Below are 16,016 nucleotides of genomic sequence, written 5' to 3'. Positions count from 1 at the left end.
TTAGAAGGACGGAACTGATGGACTCGAAGGGATACGAAACCAAACCTGGGGAGGGGCAGACACCAAACCCAACTCGTACGTGGAGGAAAGAAAACCCCACTCCTTGTAACAGCAAGCCCCACTCCGAGGGTAGTACAACCCAAGCGGGGTCCAACGGGGCCCAAGGCCCCAAAGTCAACCCCTCCCCAGCCCCGGGAACCTCCACATCAGGACTCCGAGGCCGAGTTGTCCTACAACGCCCCAGCCTCAAAAGAAAAAACTAGAGCAACCAGAAAGGCGGGAAGGAAAGGGGCCCACTGGTCAGACCCAGATGCCACGGCAGAAGGAATCGAATCTAATGCCTATGTCGCCATCCTGGAAGGGGCATCCCCCGAAACTGCCCAAGTCTCGAAACTACCTAAACCCTGTTCCAACCCCAAAGCCCTCATATGTTTTGGAGCCAGAAGCAGGGAAGGGGGGACCCAAGGCGCACGCAGCCCGAGTATTTATGAAATTACCCCTGACTTGCCTACCACCAGAGAACTGCTCAACACCCCAAGGCACAGAGCTGGAGAACAGAATTCAAGAGCCAGAGTCACACAACCTTTCCCTATCACATCAGCCAAAGAACTGCAGGGTGGGTTGCAAAGACAAGCGGTGTGGCGACGTGGTGACGTCATGCTCGTTTGCTCCTTTTCACTTGGGGAGTTCTGTGTACTCGTTTGACTTTCAGTAGTAGTTTCAACCAGAATAAGGGTGTGTTTTGGGGTGCAAACCTTTCCGGGTGCCTGACTCGGTCGACGGCAGACATAGAATGCTTCATAATCACATGTGCATTTCTATAGGCGATTGCTCCTCGTGCATCCCTGAGGGGAGCCAGGTTCTGGCTCATGGTCCCCGGTAGGCCTAGAACTCCATTCACATTGACTGATGCCAAAGTCTAATATATCCATATCAGCCTGGATAGCTCCGGGGAGCCGAAGGGGCTCCCCCCAAGAAAAAGTTTAAAACTATAGTTTTAATCAATAGCAATAACAAAGCGGGCAATCAAGAAATACAGAAACCAACCCAATTGAACAATTTTATTTGAAAGGCTAATGTTGAGGCATTATACTTGAGAGCACAATGACTTCGTGCACAGTTCTTCACACACACACACACACACACACACGACCTTTCCATGTAACATGACACCTGCTCTGCTCTAAGAGATTACAACACATTTTTGTATGCTGGTAATAATCATGGTAAATATGGCTATAGTATATAATACAAATGTAAGTGCTAAGTTAACTTTATTGCACTATATGAAAATAATAAAATCTAATCAAAACTCTTATAAGGAAGGACAAGACTTCCTTTAAACATCACAGAATATGTCGCAGTTTACACAAAAATTTCCTGTCACCAAATTTCCTCTTCAAAAAAATAATAATAAAAAAAAAGGAACTACAGTATGCTACAAAAAATATGAAATTTAATTTTTGATCATAACAAATCACATGAAGACTGTTGCTTAGCCACCTGGCTGACACCTTGGACTTTGCTGACAAAATGCAGGAGATGGTGCTGGTGACCATGTGTTGGGGAAGCACACACAACCTTGTCAGTCAGAGATTGTTAACTGAGCAAACCCTATTAATGCCTTATCATCTGGCACTTCATTAGCTTCACAATCCGAATTCTGGAAACAAAAACAAAAAGGTTTAGCAAGGTACTTTTTTTTTTTATAGAATTGTAATTCAGATATCAGTTAGAATGAACTAACATTGCTTGGGCATTGAATATGATAGCAAAAGAACACTCAACTTACCTCCTAAGGAACACTAACCTCCTCGAGAATGTCAACGTCCTAACCTAGTCCTAAGTGATGCTCCATTTTCACTTTGTTGTATAGATATTGTGCCCATAGTACATATGAATGAGTGGATAATAGGGGGTGGCTGAGCATGGTTACAGAGCAAGACGTGGCCATAGTATACATGTATGGGTGGATAATAGGGGTGGTTGAGCATGGTTACACAGCAAGATGTAGCCATAGTATACATGTATGGGTGGGTAATAGGGGGTGGTTGAGCATGGTTACACAGCAAGATGTGACCATTGAGGGCTCTCTGACTTGCTTTTGGGTTTGGATGAATCTTTTGAATACTTTGGCGTCCTGGTGACGCTCTCAGTGTCATAAAAACAATACACGCGAGTGGGGAATGATGCCCTCGGTGTCATGCATTAATTTTTGCTTATTCTTATTATTAAGTATAAACATTATGAGTGAAAGAGTTTAATATTGGGTTGTGTGCTCACCGGCAATGACCGGCCTACCTTCCGGTACAAGGTGGGAAGCCTGCCGGGCATACCAAAGTGTTAGCCTGTCCAGACCCTTTTTTAACCTCTGGCTGGTCCCAATCATATGGAGGCTACTTGGTCCTTGGACTGGATCCTTTCCTTTTTGACTTTCCCTTATTTTCTTGTGCCCTAAATGTATGAGGATTCTTTCTTTGAAAGCAGATTTTTAGTTGGCACTGGGTGTTAGTAGTTGTTTGTAAACTTCATGTTCTTCGCTACAGAATGGGTTTAGCTCCTTTCATCCTGAGAATTACTCTCTCCCTCTCCAGCCTTCTTTGTCCTTTTTGGCCAAGAATAAGTCCTCTGATTTTTGTAGGTGGTTAGTCATGCCCTTGATCCTATTGCCACAGTGCAGCATCATCAACATGTTACTTATTCCTCCCAAGATATTCCTGTATTTGTCAATCCTACTTCCTTAGAGCCTTGTTCTAAGGTCAAGCTCTTTCAGGTTACCAGGTCAAGCTCTTTCAGGTTACCAGGTCAAGCTCTTTCAGGTTACCAGGTCAAGCTCTTTCAGGTTACCAGGTCAAGCTCTTTCAGGTTACCAGGTCAAGCTCTTTCAGGTTACCAGGTCAAGCTCTTTCAGGTTACCAGGTCAAGCTCTTTCAGGTTACCAGGTGGTACGATTCAGAGAACCTGTGGCATAAATGATATGCTGTATATGTGTTGCCATTACTGCCATCATTGTTAACATGTTTATGCCTAATATTCAGGCTCAGAAATTCTGTCATTTGAATGATATTAGCTCCTCATTACATTCTCAATATTCCTCATTCTTGCCAGGCATATGCTGCCTTATCGGTCACCAATTTCATGCTTCCAGGAAAGCTGGGATTCCAGCATTTTCACACCATGAGACAGCCCTCCAATACTGTTCTATTACTTGGTTTCTTTCAACCCAAAGATGGATTCCTTCCTGAGCTGCAGGTGGGAGCATGCCACAGGGAAGAATTCAGAGCCAACCCACATATCAAGAATCGACTGTAATGATATGTACTTTTCTGGGTGGCCTCAGTATCCCTACTTGCCCTTTTTTCTATGAAGACTGGAAGTGTTTGCTAGTTCCAGACAGTGTGTCCAGCGATGCCATGTTTCACTGCGAATTTTGAATTCTCAATCGGCAGCATATATGTGGACTCAAGGTGATATGTGATATGTTTGCAAAAGGTTTTGAATTTTTGTCCCATTTAGATTGTTCTTCGAATGCCATCCACGTGGGACTCATGAGTACATTTGGGGCCTTGTGATTATTCCTTTGCCCTGAATGATGCCGTTCTGCTAATGTCTGCAAGATTTCTACCCCTTTTTTAATTTCCTCTTATGTTTTTTGAGATTTTCTTTCTAAAAAGCAGCCCTCTGCCCAGGCACGGTTGGAATTATGATAGGGGAGCTACTGTGTGGACCACTTCCATCAATCGACCTTCCAATATAATGAAGTGCTTTTCTCTGGTGACCTCAGCACTTGCCTTCTTCCCTTCTTTGTTGTAGGAATTTTGGGATTCTGTACTAGCAGCTTATGAGTGACGTGCAATGGTGGGCGGGACTACAGGTGACCGTGACACCTTCTGTTTGGAGGTTAAGTGCATCATGGTTACGGTTGTAACTATATGGCAACATATTGCTTTGTTTATATCAATTTATTAACTTTCTTCAATTAGTTATTTGTTTTGTTATGCCTATACATTTTGGTGGAGTTTTTCCTGGTTTTAGGTTGTATGCTTCTTCTCTTTCTCTGCATCAAAGTCGTGCATCAAGCTCTTGCAGCTGCATGCAAGAGCAATTTTACAATTGTTACACCAAGTGTTTTGGCTGAAGGCCATTCCAGCATGAAGGATGCAATCATTGTTTTACCAGTTTGAGTGTTCAGGTGGCTATTGTGAGGGTAGACCCTCATCATTAAGTCCCGGTGAGAGTGTGGTAGTGGGTAACATCTAGGTGCGTTATCTCAGGGTTTAATCCACGATGCCTGGGTCATCTTTGCAGTCACCATAAGTCTCATTTGGACTTTGTCTCCGACCCCTCTCGCATCCTACTACTCTGCAATGTCATTCATGGTATGCTGGACAATGAGGTGATTGCTGTGACCCATTGTCCTTGGGTTTTGTTCCTCTTATATATATATACAATGTGTGTGCGGTTTAAGGGTTAACAAACTAAAAAACCAGCGTTGAATGTAATGAAACGCCATTTTCTGGGTGAGTCCCGGAGGCTCCCCAGAGCTATCCATGGCTGATATGGATACCCTAACTATTTTGCATCGAACTCCACCCACGATGTGGGTGGAGTTCTAAGCCTACCGGGGACCACAAGCCAGAACCTGGCCCCCTCAGAGAGGCACGGGGAGCAATGGCCCATAGAAATGCACATGTGATTTGGAGCATTCTATATCTGCCATCAACCGGGACAGGCACCCAGAAAGGTAAGTGCCACAAAACAAACCCCTATTCTGGTTAAACAACAAAAATCGACAAACGAGTGGACAGAACTCTCCCAGGAAAACGAACTAACAAGCATGTCGTCAAGCGAGCCACGCCGCATGTCTGCGCAGCTCCCCCCTCCCCAGGAGGGGGAAGGGGGAGCCCCAGACCCCCGCGCCGGTGATCCCCGCCCCAGTTCTGAGGCTGGATATCAAAACCGTGAAAAAAACCCGCCGACCGGAGGGCGGGAGGGTGCCGGGGAGCCTCCGGAACTCACCCAGAAAATGGCGTTTCATTACATTCAACGCTGGTTTTCTGGGGGGAGCCCCTACGGCTCCCCGGAGCTACCTCACCAAAGACTACCTAAAAAACAAGGGGACATACCCGGGAGGCGGTCGGAGAATCACTCCACAACACGAAGTCGAGACAACAACCCAAGGTATAGCATTCGCCAGAAAAAAGGGAGAACGGCCGCAGACGAAGAAAACCTATGATCACGACAATAGGAGCCAAAAACCACTGCGCCTGAGAAGAGCAAGAAGCTCTGCCACACGGCCCCCAGAGGCGAATGCCAACACAAAAAGAAAACCGAGGCAAAGCAAACCTGACCCCAAGGAGCCACAACCACCAAGGAGAAGAAAAACAGGAGAGCACCTTGTCCAAAGACCAGGATGACATATGCAGTGCATAAGCAGGCCGGAGGTGTAACAACGCACGATACAACCTGCGAAATGGCGCAGAAGGAATATCGATACCGAAAGCTAGCAGCAGAAACCAAGGTGCCAGACCCAGGAACGGCCCCAAGCGCCTCTACATCCTCCGCAAGCCAATCATATGGCAGCCCCAGGAGGGAAAAGAAAACGCAGGACCAAAACGAAAATGAGAAAAGAAACGAAAATGCCACAAGTGTGCAAGTCCACCGCCACAAGTGCAGCTGACAGGGAAGGAACTCGCATAAGGAGCCGCCCCGCACCAACATCCCGCAGAAGGGCAGGAGCGAAAAGACTCGTTAGGAGGAGCAAAATCACTCCCAGGAAAACTAGTAGCGCCGAGACAGTGTGAAGAGAAGAGATATTCACAAAAGAACAAAAAGGCCAACACCCAGAAGCTGCCGGGAAGAGGACCCACAAGTCCTAGAAAGGACCGGAGGGAAGCTCAACCGAATGACGATAGACGCACCAGAAAACGGGAAGGAGCAAAACCGTCCCAAACCTTTGAGAACAAAAAGAAGCAAACACAAAGGACGAAGGCCCCAAAACCCCGTCGCACCCGAGACCAAAAGTCATGCAGAAACCCCAAGAAGAGGGGGACATGACGGAAGAAGGCCCGTCCCGGAAAAAGGGGCGAAGATCGTAGAAAAGCACCCACCGACAGGACGGAAACAACGGGTACAACGGACAAGGAAACCAAGCCCAGGGAGGGGCCGACGCCCACAAAGCACGTGCGGAGAGGGGGAATGGAAAACCCCACACCACAAAACTGCAAGTCCCCCCAGAGGGTTAGAAACACCCCGGCGGGGACCAACGGGGCCTGAGGCCTCTCACGTGAGCCCCACCCCAGCCCCGGGAACCCACCCTGCAGGCCTCGGGGCCGAGCTGTCCCCTCAAAGCCCCAGCGTCAAGAAAACCCCGGGGCAGCCATGAAAAACACGAAGGGAGCCCACTAGGCTCTGGAACTTGAACCGAAACCGGAGGATAGGCGAGGGGCGAGACGAAGACCCCAAGCTCATCCCCAGCCAGCAAGCACAATGAGGCGAGGACAAGACAGTGAAACCAAGGAACATGGAAAAACCAGGCCCGGCACGGCAAGACCGGCAAGGAAGGAGAGCCCCAGAGGGAGCACGGAAGGGCCGAACATAACGCCACAACCAACCCCGACACGCAGCTGCAGTACCAAAACCGCAGCAAAACGTCACCACACTCCTCGAGGAAGCAACAGAGAAGATGGATAAATCGTACACGAGTGGCGCACAAGGGGACATAGGCGGAAACCGAGCACCCAACTGAGCCACAGGGACAGTAGAAGAAACGTGTGCAGTGTAACAGGCAATCAAAGGAACACATTAGGCAGCCCAACATGGGCTGACCCCATACACAGCCCCAAGAGCAGAGATGAGAGTGCCCAAGAAGCACAGAATCCGCCCGACAGGCAAACGACAGGGGAGAGGCGGAAACAAAGAGCCAGAACCCAACCTGCAAACACAAGGAGGCGAACACAAAACCTCCGACACAGGAAAACTTACTACCAAACAGGCACCCCCACCGTTGCACTGCGGAACAAGGTGGAGGCGGGGCCCCGAACTCAAGCAAGGTTAGACAAGCATATGAGAGGGGCAGGAGTAGTGTAGGCAGGAACCGCCTCGGAAGGGACAAGAGGCCACCTGCAGACACCCGTGAACCGAGGAAGGAATCAGGTGGAGAGAACAAGAGCTGCCCAGTATGGGCTAATAGCCCTGCAGTAGGCACCTCGGGTGATACGGTCCACGTTCTCAAGTACGTATGTACACCCATTCCTACTCCCAAAAACAAAAACAGCGTCAGGACGAAGGAGACGCCAAAACCGCACCAACTCACCTGCAGAACATAGGCCCTGAAGGGCCATGACGCAAGCGTTCGAGTCCGTATCCGCCGGAGGCGGCCAGTGCGCCCATGCTGGAGAGGAGAGGAGCAGCGAAGGAGGCTCCCCACCCTAGAACGCAGGGAAAACCTCATGAATTCCACACAGCGGCACCCCAGAACACCCCCAAAGCAACGGGGCACGGATGGGAATAAGAAAAGAGCGAGAGGCGAAGCCCCCCGAGAGAATTGGAGCAGAACACGTGTGCACACCGCCCGGAACCAAAACAAACTCCCACGGCGCATGCGCAGGACGTGAAAGAAAGTAGCCCAACCAGGCGAGAAGTAGCCCAACCAGGCGAGAAGTAGCCCAACCAGGCGAGAAGTAGCCCAACAAGGCGAGAAGTAGCCCAACAAGGCGAGAAGTAGCCCAATCGGCTACAAGGAGCCCAAACGGTCACAAAGGAGCCCAACCTGTCCAGAACAGAAGGAACCAGTATGGAGGCAAACTCCGGGACACGCAGGAGGAAGCCGCAAAGGCCAACCGCACCGCAGGCGAAGAGATGCGGTTAGCCGAAAACCTCCTGAAGACAGAACCGAAGAAACCACAGGGACACGGAACCGAACCCGGGGAGGAGCAGAACCCAAGCCCAAATCGTACGCAGAGGGGGGAAAGAAAACCCCACTCCTCGTAACAGTAAGCCCCGCTCAGAAGGACGGAAATCCAGGCGGGGCGCAATGGAGCCCAAGGCCCCCAAGGCCGCTCCTCCCCAACCCCAGGAGCCTCTGCACCAGGCCCCAGGGCCGAGTCGACCTCCAAAGCCCCGGCCTCACAAGAAAAAGCCGGGGCAGCCGAGAGAGCTGAAAGAAAAGGGGGCCCACTGGTCAAAACCCCGGAGCATCGGCCGGAGGAACAGACTCGAATGCCTCCGCAGCTACCCTGGACGGGGCAACCCCTGAAACTGCCCAAGTCTCAGAACCTCTAACCCCGCCCCGACCCCGAAGCCTGCAGATGCGTAGGGGCCGGAAGCAGGAGGGGAAAAAACAAGGGAGGGCGTGGAAGGAACCAAGGCCGAAGTGACCAAAACCACCCAAGTCTAGGTCCCTACACAAGCGGAGCAGCATCGGGGCGTCCGGGGAAGCGACAAACCAGAGCTCGTTGCAACATCCTACCCTGCAACGCGCGAGCTGCCTGCACCCACGGGAATTCATCAGCAGACTGGGTGAATGGAGTCACGAACAAGCAACAAAGCTCGCAGGACTCAAGGGTTGAATGTGTCACCGACCCAACAGGCAGCATGACAGAGGCAAAAACAAGGAGAGTCACCCTGAGACAAAGGGACAGAGCAACCCTCAACTCGCACAAAGCGAGAGGGGACGCAAGGGTCTCCACTATCGGACCCGAGAGCCCCCGGGGGGTTTCCCAGGGCCCCTAGACTGGGTCTGCTAAGGGTTATCCCAGGCAGGGTACTGCTAACCGGCGCCCCACGGGACTCCACTCGCGAGGGCAAAGCAGGGGGTGCCACCACACAAACGAACCTAATATAAGAGGGGGGGGGGAGGAAACACAAGGAAGACCCCCCTACCAGGCAAAAATAAAAGAAAAAACCACACAAGTGGACAATGTACCCAGAGGGAACAGAGCCGGCCGCTGTCATAGGTGAAAACTAGCTACGCAGTACCCTGCGCCTCACCAGTGCCATAACTACCACTTACCCCAAGGTAAACAAGGGAGTGAAACCCCCAAACCCTCAGGGCGGCCAAATGCCAAGCAGCTAAAAGCCAACAGAGGTAGACCCAAGGTGACTTGTGGAAGGCAACCCCAAGCTCCAAGGGCGGTACTTACAGGGCACTCAGGGAAGGTGACCCTAAGCACATGCAGCCCGAGTACCTGAGAATACTACTCCCAGCTCACACGACCACCGTAAGAGCAGCACTGCAAACAAGTCACAGCACTGAAACAAGACTGGAGCTGGAGCCACATGACCGTGCATGATCCCATCAGCCGAGGAACTGGGGCGGGGATCGCCGGCGCAGGGGTCTGGGGCTCCCCCTTCCCCCTCCTGGGGAGGGGGGAGCTGCGCAGACATGCGGCGCGGCTCGCGTGACATCATGCTTGTTAGTTCGTTTTCCTGGGGGAGTTCTGTCCACTCGTTTGTCGATTTTTGTTGTTTAACCAGAATAGGGGTTTTTGTGGCGCTTACCTTTCTGGGTGCCTGTCTGAGTCGATGGCAGATATACCTGGTTGATACCTGGTTGATGGGGTTCTGGGAGTCCTTCTACTCCCCAAGCCCGGCCCGAGGCCAGGCTTGACTTGTGAGAGTTTGGTCCACCAGGCTGTTGCTTGGAGCGGCCCGCAGGCCCACATACCCACCACAGCCCGGTTGGTCCGGCACTCCTTGGAGGAATAAATCTAGTTTCCTCTTGAAAATGTCCACGGTTGTTCCGGCAATATTTCTTATGCTTCCTGGGAGGACATTGAACAACCGCGGACCTCTGATGTTTATACAGTGTTCTCTGATTGTGCCTATGGCACCTCTGCTCTTCACTGGTTCTATTTTACATTTTCTTCCATATCGTTCACTCCAGTACGTTGTTATTTTACTGTGTAGATTTGGTACTTGGCCCTCCAGTATCTTCCAGGTCTATATTATTTGATATCTCTCTCGTCTTCTTTCTAGTGAGTACATTTGGAGGGCTTTGAGACGATCCCAATAGATTAGGTGCTTTATTGCGTCTATGCACGCCGTATATGTTCTCTGTATTCCCTCTATTTCAGCAATCTCTCCTGCTCTGAAGGGGGAAGTGAGTACTGAGCAGTACTCAAGACGGGACAACACAAGTGACTTGAAGAGTACAACCATTGTGATGGGATCCCTGGATTTGAAAGTTCTCGTAATCCATCCTATCATTTTTCTGGCTGTCGCAATATTTGCTTGGTTATGCTCCTTAAACGTTAGGTCGTCAGACATTATTATTCCCAAGTCCTTTACATGCTGTTTTCCTACTATGGGTACATTTAATTGTGTTTTGTACTCTGTATTATGTTTAAGGTCCTCATTTTTACCGTACCTGAGTACCTGGAATTTATCACTGTTAAACATCATGTTATTTTCTGATGCCCAGTCGAAAACTTTATTAATATCAGCTTGAAGTTTTTCAATGTCCTCAGCCGAGGTAATTTTCATACTGATTTTTGTGTCATCTGCAAAGGATGATACGAAGCTGTGACTTGTATTTTTGTCTATATCTGATATGAGAATAAGGAAAAGCAGCGGTGCAAGGACTGTACCCTGAGGTACAGAGCTTTTCACTGCACTTGGACTAGATTTTATATGGTTGACCGTTACTCGCTGAGTCCTGTTTGACAGAAAACTGAGTATCCAGCGTCCTACTTTACCGATTATTCCCATTGACTTCATTTTGTGTGCTATCACACCATGGTCACATTTATCGAAAGCCTTTGCGAAGTCCGTGTATATCACCTCAGCATTCTGTTTTTCTTCTAATGCCTCAGTGACTTTGTCGTAGTGCTCAAGTAGCTGTGAGAGGCATGATCTTCCCGCTCGAAATCCATGTTGGCCTGGGTTGTGAAGGTCATTGGTCTCCATGAAATTGGTGACCTGACTCCTAATCACTCTCTCAAATACCTTTATGATGTGCGATGTTAGTGCAACTGGTCTATAATTTTTTGCCAATGCTTTGCTCCCTCCCTTGTGTAGAGGGGCTATATCTGCTACTTTAAGTGCATCTGGTATCTCCCCCGTGTCCAAGCTCTTCCTCCACACTATACTGAGTGCCTGTGCTACCGGCACTTTGCATTTCTTTATAAATATTGAATTCCATGAGTCTGGACCTGGGGCCGAGTGCATGGGCATGTTTTCAATTTCTTTTTCAAAATTTAGTGCGCTCGTGTTTATATCAGTTATATTTACAGGGGTTTGAATATCCCGCATAAAGAAATTGTCTGGATCTTCCACCTTCATGGAAGATTCATGAAGGTGGATCTTCCTATATCTTATAGGAAGCATTCTATATCTTATATAGAAGATAGAATGCTCCAAATCACATGTGCATTTCTATGGGCCATTGCTCCCCGTGCCTCTCTGAGGGGGCCAGGTTCTGGCTCGTGGTCCCCGGTAGGCCTAGAACTCCACCCACATCGACTGATGCAAAATAGTTAGGGTATCCATATCAGCCATGGATAGCTCCGGGGAGCCGTAGGGACTCCCCCCAGAAATGAAGTTTTGAGTGTACTTCATGTGGAAAGCTCCTTTTTTTAGCAAGACATGCTGTTGATCTCTTTAGTCCAGACATTCCCAATGTTTTAGAGAGAATCTTCTTGGCAAAATATGCAATGGGTAAAGTCCTGGTATTCCAATGACAAGTAGGTCACGACCTTACATTTGGTAGCAGCTGGAAAACAACAGCCAGGTGGATCAACTTGTGAACAGGAGTTTTTCCTTGGAAATCAGCTGCTGCACACCAATTTGAAAGATTTTGAGTACAAGTGTTCCTTAAAGTTCATTTCAAGCTGGATTTAGAATTCTTCAGTGTTTACCTTGCACCATATGACCTAGCAGGGATGTGTAAAAGAGCCCCACTATAAAATGTTGACCTGCCCTGAGAAGACCACAACATTGCAACTATATTACTTGCATTAACAGCTTCGTTTGGCTAATAGTTTGACCAAAGTCCATAAAATAGTTGTGTGTATTCTGGACTATTTACTGTACATCATCTGGCTTAAGACAAACTTACCAATCTAAATGTGAGGTTCTGTCCCATCTCAGGATGTTGTGTAATCTTGTCTAAATTGGTAGCAATAACAATTAAATCTCTACCATCAACTAAACCAGCAGCTACTAATTCCGAAGCCACACCCTCGGATGTGTCTCGTCCAACGCTGAATTCAAAACGAATATCATTAAGTTCTCTTTTTTCGTTCCTGAAAGATAAGAAATGAGGGCAAACATTTAGTCTACACAGTTTACAAAAATGTATTACAACTTAACATTAAATTATATTAAAAACTAACAACGTATTACAGCATATTATTTAAACTGAGTAGCACTCTATTACAAGACTAATGATCACTCACAGCTGCATTAAACATTCTTTTACAATTTAAATTAAAACATATCACATTGGTCAGCATTTTAAATTTTTTAATATATTCAGAACAGAAAACATGTGATTTAATCAATAAGTAACCCCAGGTGTTTTAACACTAGCGATCTGGCTTTCTCTGTACGCTTCTGACCTTACCCCTCGGACACTTCCTGGATGTGAACGGCACGAAGCTACACACCCCGTGAACTCGTCAGATGAGATACCTGAAGCGACCATCCCCAAAGTACCACAAACTGAAGAAACCCCCGCCGAAACAATAAATCACTGGGTAACAGTCCAAATGGAGCCAAATCACAGAGCCTGGAGGAATCTAAACTCTCCCCAGCACCTGTAACACCACCGCAAATTCCTGCAGAGTACATATTGTGCACCCGACGAAGGGCAGCGGTGTCAACGACCCTGGCCAGACTGGTAAGCGCTGGTCACAAAGCCCCAACTGCTCGCTGAAGCATCTGTGAAAACGTCAAGAGAGGGCAGAGGAAAACACCAGAGAACCGAACCCTGAAAATCCGAAGAGGAAGCTGACTATGTTGTAGCCAGCGCAGGGCTCCCAGAAACTGTACCCAGCAATCACAAGCAATAAAAGGGTTGCCCCAAAGGAACGAACAGCCTCCAAAACCAAACCCTGCCCAACAAATAAACCAGAAGGGCAAAGTTCACACTCCAGCACAGCTAATCGAATAACCACCGAGTCATAGGTCTCCCCCTCATCACCAACAGATGGCAGGCCTGCAGCCAGTGCAAGGCTGAAGGAGGGAGGGAAAATTACCAAGAACCCCAAGTGAGACTCAACCAGGTCTGAACATGGGACAGAACCAACTGGGACTTCTGCCAGTTCACCAGGAACCCGAACTCAGCGAGCTGAGAAAGAACCAGATCCATGGCTGGCAGACAAGCGGACTATCTAGGTGCCCACACCAGCCAGTCGTCGAGGTATGCCAACAACTGAACACCTAACAAATTAAGATGGGGCCACCACAACTCGAGTCAAGCTTGTAAAAGTGTGGGGTGCTAGATTCAACCTGAACGGGAAGATCAGCTTTAGCTGAATGTTTGGCTTCAACTGCGCTAAATCATGCCTTGAATCTGAAGTCCACAGACACTTCAGAGCTGGGAGGAGAGGAGAAGGGCAAAACCGGACCACTGGGAAAGGAAGAAGAGGTGTAAATGGAACCAAGGTCGAGGTGACCAACACCCAAATCTGGGTCTCTAAACACAAAGCGGGGCAGGGCTGCAAGAGTACAAACCTACCACCAATACCAAAAGATCAGAAACCTCTGCGCCGGAGGAGAGCCGGAAGCTCCCCGACCCGATCCACAGAGGCCACTGCCAACAAAGTATGGCCTTTGAGAAACAATCTTGAACCGAAGGAGCTACCACAAACTGAGGAGAGGAAGGATAAAAGGGCACCCTGATCAAGGACCAGGACGGCTCAGGCGGCGCATGAGCAGGCCAGATGTGAAACACAACACGAGAAACGTACGGAACAGGGTGGATTTGACGTCCAACCCGAACGCAAGCCGGAGCGACTACGCCAGCGCCGCACAAAACGAGGAGACAGTAGGAAGCATCAATTAATTAAGTCCTGAAAAACCCAAGAAAGGACAAGATAACCCAATGTGCAAGAGAAGACAACCAACGAAGAGCAAGGAAATGCCGAATAGAAATGCCAGGAAAGTCATACTTTCGCCGAGACGAAGCTCACAGGTGGGACACCATCAACTAAGCCACCTGATTACCATAGAGATGGTGATACACCCACGTTAGCAGAGCAGATGCGAAGAGCTGAGGAGAAGACTGAACCGGTACGTACAGGACCGGTCCAACCTGCCGAAAGAGGCAGAGCCGCGGGAAACGCCCCGGCTTCGGACACCTATCAAACAGCATCTGAAAACAAAGCTGGGCTGGCCACCAAGAGACCACAAGGACTACTCTCTTTGGGAAAGACTCCAAACGAGCCAGAATCCAAAGCAACAGCTGGACCGGGAGAAGAGGAACAGGTAACTCCACCTCGACCAGTCCTGCCGAAGGCATCCACTGTGAACGCCTCGCAGGCGGGTAAGGGCGCCACATAGAATGGGAGACGCCGAGATCACACTGAGGCGAAGATGTCCATTTCAAGGAGTCTGTACGTTCGGCAGAGCCAACGAAATGAGTTGATGACGACCGGCCAAACCGTGAACAGAGGAATGAACTGAGACAGGCCATCTGCAAGGACCTAAGAGAATCCCCGTGGTTCCAGCAATGAACCACCAAAAAACAGTTTGAATGGAGCTGGATGGGCGAGCCCCGAGTGACCTGAACCCTCCGAAGCACGAACCAGACAGCCACGAACTCCCAAACTATGCTGTGAGCCCGACAGATGGACAGACCCCACCATCCCTGGACGGCCTGGTGAGCACTGGCCACAAAGCCCCAGCTGAGAGCTGACCCGTCTGTGAACACATCGAGAGAAGTCTCTGGGAGGCGTCAAGGCACGAAACCCCGAAAACCCCAAAGCCAGTGAAACAGTACCAACACAAGATCCCCGGAGGACGAACCCAACGATTGCGAAAGAGGCGGAAGGGGAGTCCCCGAAGGAACCGAACAGATGCCGAAGCCAAACCCGACCCGACGGGCAGACCAGCACGGCGAAGTTCAGACTCCCGCACAACCACTCGAACAACCGCCAAGTGACCCGGGACCCCCCTCATAAACAGCCAAAGGCGGGACCATAGCCACAGCAACGTTTCTTGAGGGAAAGACACAGAAGTGGTCCGAGAGTCCTAAACAAGACCTAGCCAGGTCCGAACCCGGGACGGAACCAGATGGAGTGGTCTCCAGATCTCCAGGAATCCGAACCCGGCAATCTGGAAAGAACCACACCCCCTGGCGTGTGGGAAATTTTACCCACCATATCTATATTATTATCTAAGAAATGTATTATTTCTATATCATATCTAAATCATATCAAAATCATATCAGAACCATAGCAGAATCACTATAGATTCATTATACATCTTGATCCTAGATGACAATGCCACTAGAATCACGTACACCATAGGGCCCTATAAGTGCCTACGTGACTTTGTGCAGGATCTCTCAAGGATCCAGAAGCTTCTAGAAGGATTCTTAATTGAAAAACTTTTGGAACATGATTCGATATCCGGTAGGGATTATAAATCGAATCCTTAATAAGAATTGGTAGTACTATCAAGTACTACTTATAATCTTTAAATCCTATATCTAATTATATTATAATCACATCTTATCTCAATCATATGTCTAGACAGTAAAAATAATCAATCAATATTCATTGGAAGCTACCCCTCTCAAGGAAGAGGGAGGGGCATCTCGGGAACAAGACGACCGACTGGGACGCCCCCGGCGAGAACGCGTTTGTTGACAAAACAGTGAACAAGTGACGGTACCTTAGCAAACATTACTTAGCTCAGGAAAGCCTTATCGAATTATCATTATCACCAGTGATTACTCTCTAGAACTGGGGGATTATCTGGACAATATCTACAAGGAAAATGCCTAGAACATTTATATCAAATAAGAGTGTATAGTGGAGCACACAGTGACACTGTCTCCACCTCCATCC

At 49.0% G+C, this 16,016-nt stretch overlaps 1 protein-coding gene across 7 annotated transcripts in view; it reads right to left on the bottom strand.

The window, feature by feature from the left end:
* Positions 1-1,047: 1,047 nt before the first annotated feature.
* Positions 1,048-16,016, bottom strand: part of LOC123764814 (oxidative stress responsive kinase frayed) — a 257,836-nt gene continuing 242,867 nt past the window's right edge. For all 7 annotated transcript variants that reach the window (XM_069302652.1, XM_069302650.1, XM_069302651.1 and 4 more), the window contains 2 exons: positions 12,059-12,245; positions 1,048-1,663 (listed from right to left, as the gene is read on the bottom strand). In XM_069302652.1, coding sequence (XP_069158753.1) covers positions 1,586-1,663; positions 12,059-12,245 — 265 coding nt within the window. In that variant the 3' untranslated portion in view covers positions 1,048-1,585. The remainder of the gene's footprint in view (positions 1,664-12,058; positions 12,246-16,016) is intronic.

Source organism: Procambarus clarkii, chromosome 48 (assembly GCF_040958095.1).
Source record: "Procambarus clarkii isolate CNS0578487 chromosome 48, FALCON_Pclarkii_2.0, whole genome shotgun sequence".
Lineage (NCBI taxonomy): Eukaryota > Metazoa > Arthropoda > Malacostraca > Decapoda > Cambaridae > Procambarus > Procambarus clarkii.
Note: the sequence above shows the minus strand (reverse complement) of the source record. Positions and strands in the feature narration are given on the sequence as shown.